The 23,432-nt window shown below is 44.6% G+C and overlaps 1 protein-coding gene across 1 annotated transcript in view; it reads left to right on the top strand.

Moving 5' to 3' along the window:
* The first annotated feature begins 2,630 nt into the window (after positions 1-2,630).
* NDUFS4 (NADH:ubiquinone oxidoreductase subunit S4) overlaps positions 2,631-23,432 on the top strand; it is a 62,592-nt gene continuing 41,790 nt past the window's right edge. The window contains exon 1 of the mRNA XM_081088999.1: positions 2,631-2,778. Within this exon, the coding sequence (XP_080945125.1) occupies positions 2,681-2,778 (98 nt within the window). The 5' untranslated portion in view covers positions 2,631-2,680. The remainder of the gene's footprint in view (positions 2,779-23,432) is intronic.

Below are 23,432 nucleotides of genomic sequence, written 5' to 3'. Positions count from 1 at the left end.
ACCTTCCATTTTGCAGGAAGAGATGATGACGTTGCATGAAAATGCATCATGGAAACAGACAAACAAAAAAGAAAGAAAATGCAGCGTGGGGTAGGACAAAAGGGGGAGGGGAAGACTTAAAAAATTATGAGTTGCAAGTTTTTAAATTCAAGTATTTTCTTTTGGTCCTTTCATTAAATAACAAACAGGTGTACTTTCAGGGGGTGCTAATATATATATAATGTATTAATTAATTCACTTAAAGCAGCTGTGCATCTTCCTCCCACCAGCCTCCCACTCTGTTCCGACCCGCACCCAGAGGGGTGCTCTGAAGGAGAAAGGCAGAGTGCAGGTGGGTCTACAGAAGAGGAGTCCACCTGGGCAGGGGCCAGAGAAGCATTCCCGTGTAAGAGCAGCGGTGAAGACGTGCTTGCTGTAGGATATCTAACAAGCAGAGGCTTAGCCAACCAGGCCCCTCATTTCTTATAACAAGGGTCCTGGGGGTATCTTGGTCAGGGTTGGTTCAGAAGGTCAACGCTACCATTAAAGACCTGGGCTCTTTCCCTCGCTGCTCTCCCTGCCTGTCCTGTTGGCCAAGCTCTCATGCTTGCGCCCTCCTGCTGAGAAGATGCCAGGGCTCCCGGCACTGTGTCCTCACACAACTGCGTCCGGAGGCAGGACGAGGCATTTCTCTTGTGCGCCCCTTTTGTTCTGAAACATAGCTGCAAGAGCGGGTGGGAAAGCCAGCGTAGGACATTTTTAGTGTCTGTAGAAGGAGTCCGGCCCTGTTAGCAGGGAAGGGGTAGGTGGGAAACGCCTGCCTATAAAATACCTACAGATTCTGCCACGGGGAGTGGCTCTCAGCTGTGATCTTCAGGGCAAGGAGGCTGAGTAGATAAGAGACCTGAAGGTCCTGCCGGCAGGCAAAAGCTGCGAAAGGCTCCAGGGCAGGACAGAAAGACAGTCAGTGCCTAGAGAGAAGGGGGCGGGGACAGACCACATGGAGCCCGGCAAATGAGGTTAAGGGACTTCCTCTTTATCCCATCGGCTTTGTTTTTCTGGGAAATCCTGATTAACATACCGTGACATGCTCCTCAGCAATAAAAAGGAAGGAGCTGTTGATACATGAAATAACTCGGGTGGATCTCAGGCCCTTATGCTGAACGATAGGAGCCAAGCTGAAGAAGTCACTCTGCGTGCGTCCATTGATGTCTCCTTGAAATCTCAAAATTGTAAATATGGAAACAGCGTACAGTAGCGGACTTGATTTCAACATCAGGTTCGCGGCTTTGATATCCTAGTAGAGTTATTTAAGATGTAACCACGGGAGAAACTGGGTGAGCACACCTCTCTGTACTGTTTTTGCAGCTTTTTCGTGAAGTCTATAATTTATCTCAAAATAAAAGGTTTTAAAGAAAATTCCCAGAGACACCTCTCCCTCGCCTTCCTTTATCTTTCTGTGCATTTTAACTTCCCCGGGACTTGGCTTTCTGTCCTGGGCGCTATGTTCCTGAATCTCTTTCTTCCCCTTTTTCCTGATGTACTACCTTTTCTTTCAATTGGCCACACCTCGGAAGCCAGTCATTCCCCTCCTGCTGTTAATCCTATTCCTTTAATAAAGGTTATGTTTCTCCGGGCTTAATTCTAAATGCGCAGCAGCATTCTATTTTTTTTTTTTTTAAAAAATCTCTTTGAAAACCCCAAACAAACCACAAGCGAACCTGCTTTTATTTTATATAATTATCGTTCATAAGGTCAGTAGCTCATACGACAAACATGTTTCCAACACGTGTCTCAGAAGACAATTTTTTTTAAAATATATTTTATTGATTTTTTACAGAGAGGAAGGGAGAGAGATAGAGAGTTAGAAGCATCGATGAGAGAGAAACATCGATCAGCTGCCTCCTGCACATCTCCTACTGGGGATGTGCCTGCAACCCAGGTACATGCCCTTGACCAGAATCGAACCTGGGACCTCTCAGTCCACAGACCGACGCTCTATCCACTGAGCCAAACCGGTTTCGGCAGAAGACAATTTTTTTATTTTATATAGATGGAGCATTAATATTCTTGGTGTCTGTGGATTATGATCACACATTCAGAAATTACTGGGAATACAGTGACATCAAACGTTATGTTCCATGAGCTTTTCCTATAAATCCACGCATCAAAAATCGTAGTCATAATAATAATAAGCCTGTGCCAGGCCACGTCTGGAAAACTAGGACCGTCACAATGACTGCCCATCACTCCGACCACAGCCCGGGCCGGGAGCCTGCGAACTCAACCTGGTCACACTTTGCAAAGGTGCTGCTTTAGGTTCTCAAGGTCAAAAAGGGCCTTCTGGCTCTGCCCCAACTACTCCGTGCCCTTGAAAAAATTATGAGTTGCAAGTGTTTAAATTCAAGTATTTTCTTTTGGTCTTTTCATTAAATACAAACAGTTGTACTTTCAGGGGGTACTGTCCACACTTAAAGCAGCTGTGCACCTTCCTCCCACCAGCCTCCCACCTCTGTTCCGACCCGCACCCAGCGGGAGACCCCACCCCAGCGGAGGGCTAGGCCCCGCCCACCGCGCTAGGCCCCGCCCGCCGCGCTAGGCCCCGCCCGCCGCGCTAGGCCCCGCCCGCCGCGCTCCGCGGGCCCGAGGCGGAGGAGGCGTGTCCCTCGCGGCGCCCCGTCCGGCGCTCGCGGGCGGCAAGATGGCGGCGGTCTCAATGTCAGAGTCGCTGCGGCGCGCGCTGTGGGGCCGCAGGGCCGCGGCCGCGGCGGCTGCCTCCGCTCTCCGGGCTCCATCCAGGTAAGAAGACCGGCAGGCTCCTTCTGCCGGCTTCTCGGCGTCCCCTTCGCCGCGGCGGGTCTCTGCGGCGGGGCCCCGGCCAAGGCCTCGGGAGAGGCGGGCGCTGCGGGGAGGCCGCGGGGAGCCGGGCCGGGCGGGGCGGGGCGGGGCGGGCGGACGGGAGCGCCCGGGTTCCAGGGGGCGTGTATCCTGTGGTCGCGGGACTGGTCTGCGGAGCCCAGAGAAGGGGCGGAGGCTCCCCGCCTCCCGCACCTCCGTTTCTCACCTGCTGGTCCTCACCCCGTCCTCACCTGGGGGTGACGTCACCCTTTGGCCGTCACCGCGTCCTTACCTGGTGGTGACGTCACCTGCTGGTCTCTCACCGCGTCCTTACTTGGGGGTGACGTCACCTGCTGGTCTGTCACCCCGTCCTCACCTGGGGGTGACGTCACCTGCTGGTCCTCACCCCGTCCTCACCTGGGGGTGACATCACCCGTTGGCCGTCACCGCATCCTTACCTGGTGGTGATGTCACCTGCTGGTCTGTCACCCCGTCCTTACCTGTGGGTGACGTCACCCATTGGCCGTCACCCCATCCTTACCTGGGGGTGACGTCACCTGCTGGTCAGTCACCCCATCCTCACCTGGGGGTGACGTCACCTGCTGGTCCTCACCCCGTCCTCACCTGGGGTGACATCACCTGCTGGTCCTCACCCTGTTCTCACCTGGGGGTGACGTCACCTGCTGGTCTGTCACTCGGGTCCTCACCTGGGGGTGACATCACCTGCTGGTCTGTGACCCTGTCCTCATCTGGGCGTGACGTCACCTGCTGGTCTGTCACTCGGGTCCTCACCTGGGGGTGACATCACCTGCTGGTCCTCACCCTGTTCTCACCTGGGGGTGACGTCACCTGCTGGTCCTCACCCTGTTCTCACCTGGGGGTGAATTCCTTTTTGCTATCAGTGGTGTTGATTAGGTTTCTGAACCGAAACATAGTTTTATGCATCCCACTGCTTGGGAGGGAGGGACATTTGGTGGGAAGTCGATGTTGGTAAAAATATTGGAAGGTAATTTTTCCAGTTAACTTCCAGTGGTCATGCTGGTGGTCACGCTGGCAGGTTTCCCCATCCGGAATTTCGTGAAAGCCTTGAAGTAATTCAGAAGTTTCTGTTATTGTTTTGTCTTGAAGCATTCTTTGTGATGGTGATTTTTTTGAGACGACAGACTGACTTCATGACTTACTCCTCCATTTCCCGAATTTTCCTGAATTTATTGCAGCCCTGACAGGACAGCACGAACACATACTCAGCATTCTTATCTGCGAATGATTATTAGGTTTTCTGCTTTTTCGAGCTTGTTAGTCTAAATGTGAACCAGCGCTCACATAGGGTGTTTTCTGCCTGAGGCTGAGTGCTGGGAACCAGGACGGAAGGACTGGGTGGACTGATGGGCAGGGCGTGGGGCGAAGGGGAGAGGTTAAGATGCCAATCAACTTAGTGTTATAGTAAATAAGTGCAGAGGGAATGCAGGGGGTTAGACTCCAGTTAGGAAGGATTTGGGGAGATAATTTTGATTAAGATTTTAAATAGTAGGTTTGGGCGGGGCCATTGGGTTGCGGAAATGCTTGAAGGTGGTAGTCCAGAGTATACAGGGTGTCCCAGAAATGTATACACACACTTAGAATACAGACAGTCCTCGCTTACATCGGACTCGACGTCCGTCGTTTCGTGGTTACGTCGCCATCTCCCAGTTATTTATAAAATAAAAAGTTCTGTCATTTCAACGTATGTACATATGTGCTTTATGTTTTTTATTATTTATTTACCACAAGTAAAGGTCAGGAATTGTTATCTTTTAAATTTTTTTACTGTTTCACTTCATTACGGCTGTGTATGTGCTCCATGTGAGTGACATAGGTGCTTATGTAGGTGGGTTCCGACTTACGGCGAAAATCACCTTACGTCTCATGGTAGGAACGGATCTCCGACATAACCCGAGGACCTACTGTAATTACAAGGGCAGTGTTTACTTATTTTCCATTTTTTTAAAATATATATATATTTCTTTATTAATTTCAGAGAGGAAGGGAGAAGGAGAGAGAGATAGAAACATCAATGATGAGAGAGAATCACTGATCGGCTGCCTCCTGCACACCCCCTATTGGGGATCGAGCCCACAACCTGGACATGTGCCCTTGGCCAGAATCGAACCTGGGACCCTTCAGTCTGCAGGCTGACGCTCTATCCACTGAGCCAAGCCGGCCAGGGCAAGGCGGTGTTTATTAAAATACATTTCATTTTCAAAATTGAGCTGTCAGCTGTTACAGTGTGTGTACGTTTTTGGGGGGACACCCTGTATGTATAATACAGAGTCATTGGAAAATAAGATGCTAAGATGGGGGAAGGTAAGTAAGTCTGCAGTTAACTGTTCTGCATATGGGGGACTGGACGAATGGAAAGTATTTATCTGAGGTCAAGTATTCCCAGGGTGACTCAGGGCTGGGCTGGAGGTGACTCAGCTTAGCCTTGTTCTCCTAGACATAATAAGGTCTCCACAGTTGCCCGAGACTGAAAACAGATTTGAAGGGTCCCCCGGTTCATGGTTAATCCAAACATGGCTGTCTGCCAGCCATTAAGGTAGCTCAAGTGAAGACATTACATTTTGGAAACATTGACGATAATTAATACTGTTTACCCAGATTTAAAGAGTACCTGCTTGCAGATGTGTCAGATTTGGGAAGAAAATAAAAATTTAGGTCATATAAGATGACTTTTGTTTCACATGATTAAAAAACCCTAAAAGTCAAGGAAACAAATTTTAAACACAAGTCAAATGACACATTTATTTGTTTTAGTGCCACTTTTTTACTCCAAGAGCTTATGATGTTCCTCTCATTCCCAGACATGGATGGCCCTTCTCCTTTACAAATGACCTGCTGTTCACCCTTAAGCACAGTCCTTCCCTTGGATTGTGAGAGGAATGAGGCTCTGAAAAGGTTGGATGTGGGAAGAGAACCAATAATGTTTGGAAAACATTTGCAAATGGTGTACATTTCAGATGACATGAATAAAGTGAGGGGGTAGAACCAGTAAGGCACTTGTAAGGAGGAGGGTAGTGAAACAAAAGAATATTGGAGAACAGGAACTATCAGTAGAAGGAAAGAAGTAGTTAACGGCTATTAGCTTATGAACGTAATTATCATATATTAGAAAAAAGAAAAAGAAAACAAAATCAAAACATACACACAAGCAAGAGGGAGAACACTTACTTGAACAGTAGATGACTCAGCTGACCCAGTAGCTGAGCTCTGCTCTGGAGGGAGTCTCAGTGTCCGGGTGCCTCTGACTCCCGCTGGAGAGGGGACCCTGATGACTGCCTGCAGGCACCCTTACTTTTCCTGACTTGCCTAGGGATTGTCCCCAGTAGGTTTAACTCTTTAGCATATTAATCTGAAAATGGCACCCCGTTTCAAAATAGCCATTCTCAGGACTCCAGACATTTGCCGCAGTGGCTTTGTTTGCTTCTTTTACCTATTCATGTACCCTTATCTCATCCAGCCTGTCTCGTCACTTCTGCATTTGGACTGAGCTGTGCTCACTTCAAACAGCTCCTTAGGGTCTGCAGCAGCTGTTAGTGACGGTGGGGTGACTGGGGATATGGGCCTTGTTTTCAGGCCTGTTTGGGGCTCCAATCTCCAGTCCACCCGTGGCTCTGTGTCCTTGTTTTGGGCATTAGGTAAGCAGTGTAAAATTATGAGTCTGCAGGAACCTCCGATGAGTAAGAGGTCCTAAGGTTGGCGAGAGTTCTGTGGTCATCACACCTTTACTGAGAAAAAGTCTCAGCTCAAATTTGAGATACAGTTAGGACCAGTGGGTTGGCTGTACTTCAGATAAGCTGGGTGAACATTCCTCTCTGAAGGGCAGCTACTTTTGCTGCCTTTGGACAAACCAAAGCCAAGTTTTGTGAATTTGAAATGGCTTGTAAGTGCTTTCTAGTGGGTTACATTGTTTGGCTTATTTTCCTCATAAAAAATACTCATAATTAGTTGGTTTGTTTCATCAGTAGCAGTATTTTTGTTGAATGATTCTTAAGAGAAGTAAACATTTTAATACTAATAAATATTAGACTAGTGTCCGCACCTCCGTTCCCAGGTCACACCCATCAGCAGAGGCCAGTGCTTGGTGTGGGTGGACACAGAGTCACGTCATCTCAAATGGAGACGCTTCTAGAACACATCATATGCCTTAGTGAAAGTTGAGAATCATTTTCATGGCATTTATTCTGAACACAAATTAAAATAGCAGCTAACATTTATTCCTCTCTTACTGTGCATTAGCCACTGTGCCGAGGACTTGACCTACCTTATCTCCGTTTCTCCATTTTTTTAGATGAGGAAACATACCGGCGAAGCAACAGATTTTCCAGTTTGCAGGCATACTGTGTTTTATTGCGCGTGGCTTTATTGTGCTTCACAGATGGTGTGCTTTGCACAAGTTGAGGCAAGGCCTTCCACCAGCAGGAAGATCATGACTCTCTGTATTGTGAGATTCTCTTTACTGAGGTGGCTGGAACCGAACCCACAGGATCTCCCAGGAGTGCCTGCACAGTACTCGGACGTAGTCTGGTTTAGCAGTCTGAAGGAATATGTGGACTTCTGCAGTGAGAGATATGTCTGATAATGGTAAATTGCAATCTCAGTATCTCCTCTTTCAGAGACTCTCTGCTCTTTACTTTCCCTCCACTGTTCCTTTTTGTACAGCGAGTCTCTTTGTTTGTTTTCCAGTTAGGATTTTTCCTGTAAAATTTGTAAATACTTCTGGTGAGAGGCTTTCTGTAGGTGACTTGAAATTGATGCGTTCTCACCCTCTTAACCAAAATCCATAAGCGATGCACTGACAAGGTGCGCTGACCACCATTTCCTGTTGTCTTGCTCGGGTGTCGTGAAGACCAGCACTCACTGTCCTCTGCTGCCTTCCAGCCTGTCCAGTCTGTGTTGTGTTCTGAGTTCTTGCGTCTGCTGTTTAAGTGTTTCTGGGCCTTCCTTCACTGGTCTGCTTCCCTCTAGCAGTCTCACTACCCTTTTAATTTCTCATGGGTTTGGATAGCAAGCAAGTAACCCTGTTAGAACTGTGTGTAAAATGAAGTAGGGTTAGGAAGCTCTGTTGATGGCCAAAATTGACCTCGGGATTAAAGCCTTGGCTTTTTTAAGGTTGTCAGATAATTACATATAGCACTTACTCTTATTATGACTTTTCTTTTTAGTTACCCAAGAGTCTGATGGAACCTTATTCTACCTGAATTATTCAGTGGCCACATTTTTCATAGCTACATTCATCTAAATATTTAGGTATTGGAGTGAACTGTTTTAGGCCTTTGCCCTTTCAGATTTAAAGTTTAAGTAATGGCATGAGAGCAGAGTTCTATTTCAAATCCTCCTCCTGCTGTCTGTTAGGAGTATTTTGATGAGTGAATAAAACCTGAGGTTCTCTAGGACTAGTTAGTTGGTCAGATGTGACCCTTTCTTCCTCCTTACTCAGTAGACTGACTTTTTCCTTTATGGGAATCATGTTCCATTCGTTTCAGTGGTTTTTAAACCCTTGCTGTGCATCACAGTCACCTGTTGTGTGCGTGAAAATTCCCGTGCCTTGGCCCTGAGATATGTATATTGATTCAGTGAGTCTAAGTTGAGGCTTAGCTTTATGGTGATTCTGATGGGCAGCTAGGGCTGAAAACTACGATTTTTCTTTTTTAATAGTTTCCATGCTGTATCTTGAAGGACCTCAAAATGCATTTTTCCTTGGGAGAGGGGTGGAGATTTCCAGAAACAAACAAAAATTCTACCATTTTTGCATACTTTCCTTGTCTAAATTAAGTTTTATGCTTTTCACCCATGCACTGGATAGAGGCTTTTTCTTGGAGAAATTTTCCTTTGAGGCATAGCAGGCATTTTGAGAATTTTGGAGCGAGCAGGCCATGCTACTCTCTCTCCAGAGACTCTCCTCTTCCTTTTGGAAGGGCTCAGGTTTAATACAGCGCAGCTGTTGAACTCTGCCCTTCGAAGTTGTAAGAAGAAAGTGTTTTACCCTTTAAAATGGAAATGCCTCTTTTAGGGAGGTGGTCTGTGGTGGATATAGTTCTCTAAGAAAGTTTCATGCTTTTCTAGAGTCCTTTTGTTTCATTGATTCCTTAGAATTGTTTCTCATGTTGAGAGCAGAGTCTTTGAAAGTAAAGGTCTGGCTGCTTTTGTACTATGTTTTGCTGCCTCCTTAACAAAGCTAGATGAAGAGTTTATTTCTTTGTTTTTTCTAGGACTCAAAAATATGTGTTTTTCCTTTATTCAGCCACTCCATACATAAGTAAATGGACCTTGAATAGGGTTTACTAGACAAAAGATTCTGTTCTAGATGACTGTTCAGCAAGCCATATGCTTCTCCTAAAAACGTCAGTCTGTCTTGATGAGCTTTAAAGTGAATGCAGATGTTTTGGCTCTTTTGAGGACTACCACTCTTTGTGTGAAAGAGCACTTCTTTTTCCAGAGATTTCTTTAAAATGCTTACAGAAATTTGCATGAAATTTACTTTTATATCTTTTGTCTTTTAAGTCTGATGAAATGAGATTTAATTAAACATTAGTAATTTAAATTGAAATTTAATATCCTTAGGACAAATGTGATGTAGAGGTTTAAATAGGTCTCAATATGTTTTTTGTTAAGATTTTATTATTTACTTAGTCTTTTTTAAAATTGGGAACTTAAAGTGCTTTATAATATTTACTTTTACACAGTGAAAGGTGATGTTTTGGCAGGAAAGGATACCTTTTATGATGTTCAGTGTTTTCTACTTTGGTAGGTTAACCCTAGAAGTTAGAGTTGATAGATTCATATAATGTTTGAAAAATTTAGGATCATCCTGTTCCACCTTTGTTTAATGCAAGACTCTCTAGAAATTCCTGCTTCTTGATTATCTAGCAGTTGAGGAATATATGGTAAATTTCTGGTAGCCCTAGAAATCTCTCTATACCTTTATACTTGTTGGCAAATGATGTTTCCTTTTAATATTACATAGAACAATTCTGACCTCCCCCCCTCCCCCCTCCCCACCCATGCATATGTCAGCCCTTCAGACAATGGGAGACACTAGTCATCACTCATTCTTCCTCCAAGTCTGGGCTCCAGACTTAGCATGTCCAGCTCGTTTACCCTTTATTAATGACCATATTTCTTAATGCTTTATCTCTTGGTAGTCCTTAGAATGTGTTCTATTTTGCCAGTATTTTTCTTTGAACTATATATATAATTTTCTTGTTGAGCTTTGCGGGTTCTTAAAATGCTCTGGATACAAGTCCTTTGTTATATATATGGTTTGCAAATATTTTCTCCCAATCTGTTTTTTTCTTTTTATTCTTTTAACAATACCTTTTACAGAGTAAAGTTTTTAATTTTGATAAAGTCCAGTTTAGCAGATTTTTTCTTGTATGGATTATACTTTTGTTTTCATAGAAAAGAACTCTTTGTCTAACCAAAGATTTTTTTCTATATTATCTTCTTGAAGTTTTGATATATTATGTTTTACACCTAGATCTGTGATCCATTTCAAGTGAATTTTTGTATAAGGTATGCGATTTAAGTTGAGGCTAATTTTTTTTTTTGCATGTAGATGTATACTTGTTCTACCATTTATTGTAAAGACTGTCCTTTTTCCATTGAATTGCTTTTGTACCTTTGTCAGCAATCAGGTGGCTACATCTGTCTGGGTCTGTTTTTATATTCTCACTCTGTTCCATTGATCTAGATCCCTTTGGCAATACCACACCATCTTGATTACTATGGTTTTATAGTAAACTAGAGGCCCGGTGCACGAAATTCGTGCGGGGGGGGGGCATTGAGGAGGGGAGTCCCTCAGCCCAGCCTGTGCCCTCGGGGGATGTCCAATTGCTGGTTAACCAGCGGGGCACTCACCGGCCGGCCCTGCCCCTGATCACCATCACTGGTCACCTCCCTGTGTTGAGTGTCTGCCCCCTGGTGGTCAGTGCGCGTCATAGCGGCTGGTCGTTCCCCTGTTCAGTCGATTTGCACATTCGGGTTTTATTATATAGGATGTGTATTGTAATTGAGTAGCTGTGATTCTTCCAGTTTCCTTCTTGTTCAAAACTTTTTTAGCCATTCTAGCTTCCTTGCCTTTCTATTATGTAAATTTTAGAATAGGCTTATCTATAGCTATAAAAAAAATCCAGGTGGACTTTGAGTGGCATTGCTTGAAGGCTATAGGTTAATTTGAGGAGAGTTGCCATTTCTTAAACTTTTTTTTATTGATTTCAGAGAGGAAGGGAGAGAGAGATAGGAAACATCAGTGACCAGAGAGAATCATGGATCGGCTGCCTCCTGCACTTCCCCCACTAGGGATGGAGCCTGCAGGCATGTGCCCTGACCTGTAATCTAACCATGACCTCCTGGTTCATAGGTCAACACTCAACCATTGAGCAACACTATCTAGGCGAGAGCTGTCATTTTTACTATGTTGAGGCTTCCAATCCATAAACATGGTATGTCTATGGACAATTATATTGTTGTTTACTCTGTTCCTAGGGTTATAAATTACTCATTTATTGGAGTTTGCCTTATTCACCAATATGCTGAAGGCCACGACAAAGGATCGGAAACTGAGGTCTCACAACTCCCTTAACTAAATAATAAGAGAAGCACTCTGAGGAGGAGGTGGTTCCTTCTGTAGAAGTCAGTGTTTACAGGATTCATGATGGCAGGACACTTCGCACTGTGGAGTTGACCAGGGACTGTGTGTGTGCAATACCCCAGCAGACAGGACCTCCCTGCAGGGCTTCCTTTGAGAATGTAGCTGATAAGGCTAGTGTTCCGTACCTGGATGATCTCCTCCTATGGGCGAGCGTATGTTCAGTCTTCACTGGTGCTGCCCAGTGATTCAGAACAGACTTTCCCCACAGCTCCCTTGTAGGCGCTTCCTCCTGCCCCACGTCTGACTGACGGCTGTGGTGTCACCTTGTCTTCTGTCTTGTTACTGTGCTTCAGCCATTCCACTGCATGGGGAGCCCTGGGATGGGTGCCGCTGCATCTGAGGGTATCTCACAGCTTTCAGCTTCCCTCTCCCTTCTTGAGACGCACACGTTGTTACTCTGTCGCTGAGGAAGTTCATGATTTAAGTATACCTAAGGTCCTGCTTGTAAGTGGTCCCTCCTTAGGGCTCAAGTTTTAATTTTGGTCTCAAATATAATCTTTTGGCTTTGAGTTCAAACTGTTGATGCCAATTCCCTTAATAATCTCTTACTATTGTCTTTGACTCTAGCTTTGGGAAAAACTGTTTTCAGAGATTTTCTATGAACTCCTGATGTTAGCCATGGCTGCATTAGCTTTCTCATCCTTGAACTACTCTATTGGATCCTTCTACCAGTATAACATCGTAGTTAGGAGCACACGTTTTGAAGTCAGCCCTACTAGCATTTGAGTCCTAGCTCTGACATGTCCTATCTCTCTGCCTACTTTGAGTCTGTTTTCTGTTTTATAACATGGACATACTAATCTGTTTCATACAGTCTATAAAGTCCTGAAGACAGTGCCTGGCAGAGGCTAAGTGCCTAATAAATTATAACAATAACATCATCATCACCACCACCACCACCACCACCACCACCATCACCATCATCATCCTTTGTTTTGTGGCTTCTTTTTTTTTTCTTTTCCTTTTGTTCCTTTCTTCCTTCCCCACCGTTTCTTTCGTAATTCTTTTCTAGATTCTAGTTCCTTTTTCTGGATTATCAGAGCATCTTGGATTTTTTTTTCTATTTATTAAAAGTATTTTATTCATGCGTCTATAAAAGAATGATCCGCACCTGGCTTTTTCCAGATTGTGACCTCCCGTGCACTCCGCAGTTCCATGCAGTCTATTTTCAGCATCCATCATTCCACCGAAATAGCTTTCATCAAGGTTGACAGTGACCCTGTTGCTAAATGAATAGACTCTGCTCAGTCCTTCTCTGGTGTGACCTTTGCAGTCCAAAAAGATGACTTTCTCCTTCTTGAAAGATTCTTCCTCTGACTTCTATTTGTTTTTCCTCCTTCTCAGTTCCCTTCGAATGTCCATCTTCTTTTGCCCACTCCTTGAACTGTCAGTGTTGGAGTCTGATATTTAGCTCTTTATTTAAAGAAATGTTTTGCATTACATGAAGATTATATACACATGAATATATGTAACAAACATATAAACATATATATGTTAGGAAGCATAATGGCAAAATGAGTTTGTGTGGACCCATGCAATCTGAGAGCTTGAGAATTACCGATGTCTTTATTCTTTGCATACTCTCTGTACTGAGTAACCCACCCCAAATGTTCATCCAAACCCCCCAAACCTGGGGGCTTTTCAGATTAATCTGAGTCTCTCTTTTTTAAAAATATACATATATGTTTTTATTTTAGAGTGGAATGGAGAAGGAGAGAGAAGTTAGAAACTTCAGTGATGATTGAGCCCGCAACCTGGGCTTGTGTCCCTGACCAGAATCGAACTCGGGACCCTTTAGTCTGCAAGCCAACGCTCTATCCACTGAGCAAAACCAGCTAGGGCAAGCTGAATCTCTTGAGAGAGGTTATCCTAAATTATCCCGTGGGCTCATGTAATCACAGTGGTTCCTCTGAGACGCATGTGGGAGGAGTCAGAGAAGAGGGAAGTGCCAGCATGGAAGCAGAGACCCAGAGCTGTGCCCTGTGCCTTGTGCTCAGGAATGCCAGCAGCCTCGCAGCGCTGGCAAAGACGAGGAGCAGGTTCTCCCTAGAGCCTGCAGAAGGACCAGCCTGGCTAACACATTAATAGGAGCCCTGAGACTGGCTTTGCACTTAGGACCCCCAGAACTCTAAGAGACTAAATCGAGTTGTTTCAGTCCACCAGCTCGGTGGTAATTTGCTACAGCAGCAATGAGAAACTAAGGGACTCTCTTTGTCTCATCATCTGCCATGACTGTAGCTGCCTCTAGTTCCACTGAAGCCAAGAAGCGTGTGGTTCCTGTGCATTGAACTCACTGTTCACTCACGGAAGCCAGCACATACACATGGCAGCTGAAAGAGTAGAAAATATTTCTAAAAACATTTAGAAATCCAGGTTAATTCTCTCATCATTCTACCTACTGATCATTTAGCACTCAACCAAAGAGACAGCAATGTGTTCCAGTGCTAGAGGATTGGATTATTAAGAGATAGGCTGTGGGTCTCCACTGGGGGGTAGTGGGGCTTCCTAGAGGGTTTAGAAAGAATTTTTCTATTTGCAGTTTTTGCCTAAGGCTCTGACTGTAGGACCTGCTCTTCATGTAAGATGTGACTCTATATCCTTTTCTTGAATCTTATACCCTGAGAACTAACCAGGACATCTCCTCTGGGATTTTCCACAGGCGGGCCCATTACAGCATATCTGACACAATTTGATGATCATCTCCTCCACCACCACCAGGGATCTCAGCCAGGAACCCATGTAGCATTCTCGTCTCTTCTCTCTCAGGCCTTCTGTCAATTAGCCGTCCAGTCCTAGTACTCATCTTCCTCACGCTCATTCCATTTCCATCCTTACTGCATCGCAGTCACTGCCATCTGCTCCCTAACTGGTCTGCACGCCATCATCTTCATTTCTTCTCCTTCGGCCTGTAGGGCGCAGGCCTCAGCTGCACAGAGCCCTCGCCTTCTGTTCCCTCCCCCGCTCATCCGTTCCCTGTGGGTCTCAGTGGTCCTCAACTACTTGCGATCCTGGCGCTTGCTCGTGCTTACTGTTCAGGTTCTGTCTGTGGGACAGTTTCTTCTGCTTCGCCTCTGCTTTCCCGGTCCCTCCGCCCCTCCACACCCTCTGTCTGTTTCAGTTCAGCCAGCCTTCGTGGCGCTTTAACCATCGCCGTCTCTAAGGAGCACTGTTTGAAGTCACAGCTTGGGTTGTGATCTTGGAGCCGCTGCTTGCCTCTGCCAGTGCTCATGCTCACTGTGAGGGCTGTTCCCTTCTCTGTTTCCCAGTGACTGAAGTTCTCTGAGAGCAGGAACTGTCCCTTCTTCCCTTTGTGTTGTCACAGCACAGCACAGTGATTAGCAGTAAACATCTGTGCGCACATTTGATTATGAAATAATATAGAAATTTAAAAAATATTTTATAGCATCTTAAGCAGGATAGCATTTGAGATCCTGGCTTTCCTTATTATCTGCTACATGGGTTTTAAAGGTAGCTGTTGTGCACAGTGATGTTACAGATCACTGAAAAGTGATGACTTTCACAGTTTTATGATGTGCCTGCTTCTTCCTTATGTTGAATAATAGTATTGGTGACTTTATCTTAAGGCAGTATTTATTAAAATGTATAAGTGGAATACTGTCAAAGCTTTTTGGGTGATCTGGGATTTTACTAGAATTTAATGTTTTTCATAAAAAAACAATGGGAGAGATGGAAATGTATTGCAAATTTAAATAATTACCAGGAGTCAAGTAATTTTTTTCTCTGTGATAAATAGCTGTGTAGCTACTATACTCAGATATTGGAATGGCAGAGTTCTTGATATACAGAATAAACTCTGACTTTTGAGATTGAGGATTAACATTCTGCTGTTATAGTCCATATTAAACAAATGAAATGATTTTACTTAATTAGTTAAATTTGTTCTGTTTTATTTATGTCTATTAGAGATAAAAGCAAATACAAAATGGAATCTATTAAGATTTAAGGCATTTGGAATATTGTAGATATTGTTAAATTTTACTATTTTGTTTAATTTACTGGGAGGGAGTTGGGAAGAGGCAAAATAAGCATTGGTCGAAAAATAAGCTTTTAAAAATAAAGAAAGAAAGAAAAAATTCATGACTTTTCAACCAAAATCTAAATTACTGGTTCTGTGGTGTTACACCTAATTTAAAAATAAGCTATGAACATGTTTGTCAAGACTGTACCACACATAAGAGGCACTAAATGTGAATTAATATGCAAATGTTTTATAAATTCCTTTCTCAATCCTGTAATATTGGATGCTCAGTGAAAACAAACTAACTGGGCAGCACAGGCAACATTAGGGAAGTTTTCCCTGACAGCCCTGCCACATGCACACCCCGCAGTCCCCCAGGGCACAGGTGCTCCTCCTCGCATAGCAAAGCACCTGGTATGTATCTTTATCATAGAAATTACCATCAGCATTCAAGGCAGTGACATTGGAATTATTGCTTATATGTTTGCTTTCCCCTAGTAAAATCTTCAAAGCCAGCTCCTGGGTGTAGCATTGTGCAGAAGATGTAGTAGATGTTTTAATAGATGTTTGATGAATTGGGGCTAGGAATTAGAATCTTGGTATACATTCTCAAATATATATGACCAGCTGAGTACACTGTTTTGTAGTCAATAAGTATTAACTCTTCCAGGTCTTTCAAACTTCTCTTCAAAGAGTATTTTATTGACTGGATTATTCATCAGCATAGCCAAAATATCTTAAGAAGAAAACATCTTTTTTAGGTACAGCATAGTAATTATGTATTGCATATTGCTAAGAGAGTAAGTAGTTCTTAAAAGTTCTTATCACAAGAAAAAAATTGTAACTGTATGGTGACAGATGGCAGCTAGACTTATTGTGGTGCTCTTTTCACAATAGTTACAAATGTGGCATCCTTATCTACACTTGACATTAATATACTGTTATGTATCAATTATACTTTAATTTCTAAAAAATCTTTAGGTGAATATATTTTTAAAAGGTGAAATTTTTTTGGAAAGTCAGTGGAAAAAGTACTAGTTTCATGTCTCATTGTCTTGTATTAGTTTTGTGATTGAAGTCAAATCGCGTAATAATGCTGACAATACTTAAAAGTTGTAAAATGAGGTGTTTTAGTTAAGTAAGTGGGAGCTTTAATTACTGTGTTCAGGTCGAGTAGTCGACAGTTTTATGACGGTATTTGGATAAATATTAAGTTTTTCTTGAGTGGCATGAGGCCTGTAAAACTGTTAATTAACAGGCCAGCTGTTCTCCTCCCTCAGCTGAGCTGCTGGGAGGTGCTGTGTGTGTGTCTTTGCATTTACGTGGCCTTTTGTGCCCTTGTCCGTATATATTTTGTTTTGTTAAATTTATGAGGTTTTAAAGTCTAGATTGTATTTTATACTTATTTTTTAAATTCTTTATGAATTTTATTTAATTTAAACAAAAATTTAAAAATATTATTTAAAGAAATTAATAGGTCTCCAGTTTATAGACATGAAATATTTTTTAAAAACACTGTATTTCCAAGGGACACTGCTTTGCTAACTAGATTTATTACTAAATCTTCCCTTGGTTTATGTCTTATTTCAAAAAATAAGTGCTCTACAGTAGGCCACAGGTAACAAGCATCTACTGTAGCTACTTAGGGAAATGAATTATTGTTTAGTTATTTTTAATTTGAACTTTTTTTGTAGTTGAATCTGTATCTTAGAATTGGGATCAATTTCTGGGTTAAACTAATAAACACTTAAAACATCTCAGTGGAATCTAATTTTTAGTTTAACAATATTACTTTCTCAAAAATGATAATGATTGGTAATAATTTTACCTGGAATATATCAGGAGCAGTGCTAGTAGCTCATCATTTATATCTCATTTAATCTCAGTAGCTCCATGAGGCGATACCTTGGTAAACTATAAAGGTAGGTGATATATTTTGATATATGAATGGTCTGTGGTCAGGTCCATTAGCAGGGGCCTCCATGACCAGGTGGCTCACAGGCCCTATGATGAGAATATTGTTTCATTAATGGTGAACAATAGCAGTAGGCAGAGGGCGGGACTGGTCAAGCCGGGCAACACTGTCTTCCGTGCGGTGGAGATCGTAGGCCCGAGAGGAGCTTAGACCTTGGGCTCTGTTCTGAAAGGCCAGCAGCTGAGCTTGCTGGGTTGTAACCTTGTTCAGTGGTGCTCATGCCGTTTTTCAGATACCACTCATTCTATCGAGGAAAAATACTTTATCTTGATTTATGCCAATAAAAAAAATCTTATGATACGAATTTTGATAGTGGTATTTGAAATTCATGTTCGTAAGTCACCTCTTCTGGAGAGGGCAACTAACGTCCCAGGAGTGTGGATGAAATTAACTTGTACGCATTAGATGGTGCCACTGATACTGAAGATTTTCTTTTCTTACTTCAGCAGCTGGACTGGCTGCCATTTATTGAGCCTTGACCAAGTGCCAAGTACTTACTAAAGCTCTTATATGTTGTCTCATTTAATCCTCATAGTAACTATATGCAGTGAGTAAAAATATGGTCAGGGTTACTTTTCAGTGTAATATTTTGAATAAATAATACAGCCACAGAGTCTTATGTATATAAATTATATGCACAGATCTTCCTCTCATCTTGACCCATCTGCTCATTTACCACTGCTCTCCCCACCCCGCAAGAAGTCACTGTTACTGGTTTCTCACACTTGTAGTTTGTCTATGTATGTTCAAGCAAATACATTCTTATTCTTTTTCATTTTCTACAAATGAAACATATTAATCATATTTTTCAGTTTGCTTTTAATTTTACAACTTCTTATTAAAATCTTTACACCTGGAAAAAAAAGTACAATGAATTTGTAAACCCACCACCACCTAGATTTGACATTGTTAATATTTTGTTGGTTTTTGCTCATTTTGCCTTTATGCATTATATGTGTAATAGATAAGCAAAATGCGTGTATCTGAGCATATATGCATATATATGCATGATATATATGATCAAATTGCACATATAAATATATGCTTTTTACCTAAGCTATTTGAAAGTAAATGATATACATGGTACTTGCTCCCTAAATACTTTCTCTTTTTGAGATAAATGACTGTCAGCCAGTGCAGGGTGTGAAGCAGAGTGGTGGCGTGCTTGGCTGTAATGATTGGCGTGTGGAAGAGGGGCCATTCAGCTGACTGCTCGGTGGTCCAGGGAAGAGGGACTGACAGAAGCAGAGTGGGGTAGGGGAGTTGGGGGTTGGGAGCACTTTGTGGTTAATTGGACAGAACAAGGAAAGGTGGCTGTTCACATTTTTTTTAGAGAAAATCTGGAAAAGAAGTGTTTATGAGTTCATGTTTTGTAGGGTTCCCTTTTCTCTCTTGCCACTAAACGAACTGATCCTGCATGTTACTCGAAAGGAAGAAATGGACACTCCATGCCAATTACTTAACATGCTGCTTCACTCCACCAGCCATTCTGGGAGGGATTGTTAGCCTTCTTTTTGCAGACGAGGACATTGAAGTGCAGGGTGTGAAGTCATTTGTTCAGGATCACATTGCTCTTAAGTGGCAGATCCGGAATTTTAACCTGGGTCTGACTCTGCAGTTACTGTGACCATTTTTCCAAATTGTTTCATGAAGTTTAAAAAAGTCTATGTATGTTGGTGATTTTTTTCTCCTGAATATATTTTTAATCATGTAATCGTCAGCCTTTAAAAAACAGTATGCCCCCGAGTGCTAGATTCATTTGCCCGTGGTCAGATACTCATTTTTAAATTGAAGAACAAATACCTATCAGCTGGCTTCCTCTTTGATGTAACATTGCTAGATGGTAAATGCTGGTCTTTCCAACTCTCATGTATAAATTCAGCATTGTTTTTGTGATAAATTTATTGTTTATTTCATTTTAAATATATTTATGAGACAAACATGATTCCAATGGTTTTTATGGCAGCTAGAAGTTTTAAAGCAAAAGATTCTAAACTGAAGCAAATAAGCAACAAGTTGGGATAATTGAAAGTGAAGATGAATGAAGATAAAATGCATAGCCTTTAGAAAAAAATTAGGTAAGCTGTCCAAGATGAAACAGTAGTATTAAGTTGATATGAAACGAATTATCTAATGGATTTTGACACATTCTAACCTTTGAAGGCATAAGAAAATAAATTATGTTGCCCTTAAAGACCAAAATGTAGCTTTTTAAAAGTGACATCTTGATTCACTTGAAAGTATAAACTCTCCATCTATCATACTCCCAATCTCACATGGTCAGTGTGAAACAGACATCGACACTCCCCAGGGAAAAAGTACATGGATAGAGAATTGCGTAAGAAGCTACATCAGTCAGGATAGAAACCCCAAAATACCTGTGGTGAAAACAACAAAACTCTATTTCTTGTTTATGCTGCAGCCCCTTTCTGGGAGCTCTGCCCTTCCATTTGCCTCACTTGGGCTCAGGCTAACCACTGTTCCTGGGACGGAGGGGGCTGCAGGGTGTGTGTCTCTCAGCCCAGCCTGCACCCTCTCCAATCTGGGACCCCTCGAGGGATGTCCGATTGCCCACGGGGATTGGGCCTAAACAGGCAGTCAGACATCCCTCTCACAATCCAGGACTGCTGGCTCCCAACCACTTCTGCCTGCCAGCCTGATCACCCCCTAATCACTCCCCTGCCAGCCCGTTCGCCCCCTAACCACTCCCCTGCCAGCCCGATCGCCCCTAACCACTCCCCTGCCAGCCCAATCGCCCCCTAACCACTCCTCTGCTGGCCGGATCGCCCCTAACCACTCCCCTGCCAGCCTGATCGCCCCTAACCACTCCCCTGCTGGCCCAATTGCCCACAGCTGCCTTCCTTTGCCAGCCCAATCGCCCCCTAACCACTCCCCTGCCAGCTTGATCGCCCCTAACCACTCCCCTGCCAGCCTGATTGCCCCCTAACCACTCCCCTGCCGGCCCGATTGCCCACAGCTGCCTTCCTTTGCCAGCCCAATCGCCCCCTAACCACTCCCCTGCCAACCCGATTGCCCCCTAACCACTCCCCTGCCAGCCTGATCGCCCCTAACCACTCCCCTGCCAGCCTGATCGCCCCTAACCACTCCCCTGCTGGCCCAATTGCCCACAGCTGCCTTCCTTTGCCAGCCCAATCGCCCCCTAACCACTCCCCTGCCGGCCTGATTACCCCTAACCACTCCCCTGCCAGCCTGATCGCCCCTAACCACTCCCCTGCTGGCCCAGTTGCCCACAGCTGCCTTCCTTTGCCAGCCCAATCGCCCCCTAACCACTCCCCTGCCAACCCGATTGCCCCCTAACCACTCCCCTGCCAGCCTGATCGCCCCTAACCACTCCCCTGCCAGCCTGATTGCCCCCTAACCACTCCCCTGCCGGCCCGATTGCCCCCTAACCACTCCCCTGCCGGCCCGATCGCCCCTAACCACTCCCCTGCCAGCCTGATCGCCCCTAACCACTCCCCTGCCAGCCTGATCGCCCCTAACCACTCCCCTGCTGGCCCAGTTGCCCACAGCTGCCTTCCTTTGCCAGCCCGTTCGCCCCCTAACCACTCCCCTGCCAGCCTGATCGCCCCTAACCACTCCCCTGCCAGCCTGATTGCCCCCTAACCACTCCCCTGCCGGCCCGATTGCCCACAGCTGCCTTCCTTTGCCAGCCCAATCGCCCCCTAACCACTCCACTGCCAACCCGATTGCCCCCTAACCACTCCCCTGCCAGCCTGATCGCCCCTAACCACTCCCCTGCCAGCCTGATCGCCCCTAACCACTCCCCTGCTGGCCCAATTGCCCACAGCTGCCTTCCTTTGCCAGCCCAATCGCCCCCTAACCACTCCCCTGCCGGCCTGATCACCCCTAACCACTCCCCTGCCAGCCTGATCGCCCCTAACCACTCCCCTGCTGGCCCAGTTGCCCACAGCTGCCTTCCTTTGCCAGCCCGTTCGCCCCCTAACCACTCCCCTGCCAGCCTGATCGCCCCTAACCACTCCCCTGCCAGCCTGATTGCCCCCTAACCACTCCCCTGCCGGCCCGATTGCCCACAGCTGCCTTCCTTTGCCAGCCCAATCGCCCCCTAACCACTCCCCTGCCAACCCGATTGCCCCCTAACCACTCCCCTGCCAGCCTGATCGCCCCTAACCACTCCCCTGCCGGCCTGATCACCCCTAACCACTCCCCTGCCAGCCTGATCGCCCCTAACCACTCCCCTGCTGGCCCAGTTGCCCACAGCTGCCTTCCTTTGCCAGCCCGATCGCCCCTAACCACTCCCCTGCCAGCCTGATCGCCCCTAACCACTCCCCTGCCAGCCTGATTGCCCCCTAACCACTCCCGTGCCGGCCCGATTGCCCACAGCTGCCTTCCTTTGCCAGCCCAATCGCCCCCTAACCACTCCCCTGCCAACCCGATTGCCCCCTAACCACTCCCCTGCCAGCCTGATCGCCCCTAACCACTCCCCTGCCAGCCTGATTGCCCCCTAACCACTCCCCTGCCGGCCCGATTGCCCCCTAACCATTCCCCTGCCGGCCCGATCGCCCCTAACCACTCCCCTGCCGGCCTGATCACCCCTAACCACTCCCCTGCCGGCCTGATCGCCCCTAACCACTCCCCTGCCAGCCTGATTGCCCCCTGACCACTCCCCTGCCGGCCCAATTGCCCACAGCTGCCTTCCTTTGCCAGCCCAATCGCCCCCTAACCACTCCCCTGCCGGCCCGGTCGTCCCTAACTGCCCTCCCCTGCCTGCCCAGTTGCCCCCAACTGCCCTCCCCTGCCGGCCTGATCGCCCACAACTGCCCTCCCCTGCCAGCCATCTTGTGGTGGCCATCTTTTAGCACATGAGGGCAGCCATCTTGTGTGTTGGAGTGATGGTCAATTTGCATATTACTCTTTTATTAAATAGGATTAATGGTTTGCTCTTTGTGCTTATTTATAACAAATCTATCAGTGAAAATTCAAAATTCTCAACTATTTTTGTGTAAAACGTGTTGAGTAATGGTGCAAATGCAACAATCTTATAATTGGTATTAAAATAGATAACAAAGTATCACCTATTTTGTATTACATACACATGCACTAGAAGCTCTTAAAAAGTGTATAATTTGAGAAAATATGCTACATGAGTACAAATAATCATATTGAAGTTTAACACCTTCAGTTTGGTCTTCTAAAAGTTTATGAAGAGTGATATACACATACACACAGAATACTTATACATGCATACATGAATAGGCTTTCTCTAAGCAAAGTTATAAATCCTTTTCATTTTTGACAAACTTTTGTGTGTTCCTCTTTATTGGTGGTGTATACCAGGGCTTAACAGTTTCTTCATAAGGCATATTGTTTTTAATTTTATTGGTAAGGTAGACATAATAAAAATTTTACCATTTTAATCATTTTGAAGTGTAGTTCAGTACAGTAACATTAAGTGTGTTCATATTGTTGTGCAACCATTACCACTATATATTTTCAGCACTTTTTTTCATCTTCCAAAATTGAACCTCTGTATCTGTTAAATAATAGATCTCTGTTATCCTGTCCACCCAGCATTCTACTTTCTGTCTCCATGAACTTGACCAGTCTAGGTGCTTTATATGTGCGTGTGCAGAATTACTGTGTGTGTGTGCATGTGCGTGTGTGTGCTGTAATTTTCATTTTTTCTTGGTTGCCTTAGGTTTATATTGCTCTCTTTTCTGGGGTTTCCCATGATGGAAACTTAGATTATTAATTTGGACTTTTCTTTTCTAACACATGCATTTAATGCCATAAATTTCCAAATGCTACATTTGCTGTATCTCACACATTTTTTAAAGGTTGTATTTTTATTTTCATTTAGTTCAAAATATTTTTAAATTTCTCTTGAGGCTCTTTGACTCATAAGTTATTTAGAAGCGTGTTTTTTAATCTCCAAGTAACTGGGAATCTTCCAGTTTTCTGTTACTGATTTCTAGCTGAATTCCGCTTTTGAT

The sequence above is a fragment of the Myotis nattereri genome (assembly GCF_964212035.1).
Source record: "Myotis nattereri genome assembly, chromosome: 4".
In the NCBI taxonomy this organism is placed as follows: domain Eukaryota; kingdom Metazoa; phylum Chordata; class Mammalia; order Chiroptera; family Vespertilionidae; genus Myotis; species Myotis nattereri.
The sequence above is the reverse complement of the archived record's forward strand: the minus strand, read 5'-3'. Positions and strand labels throughout refer to the sequence as shown.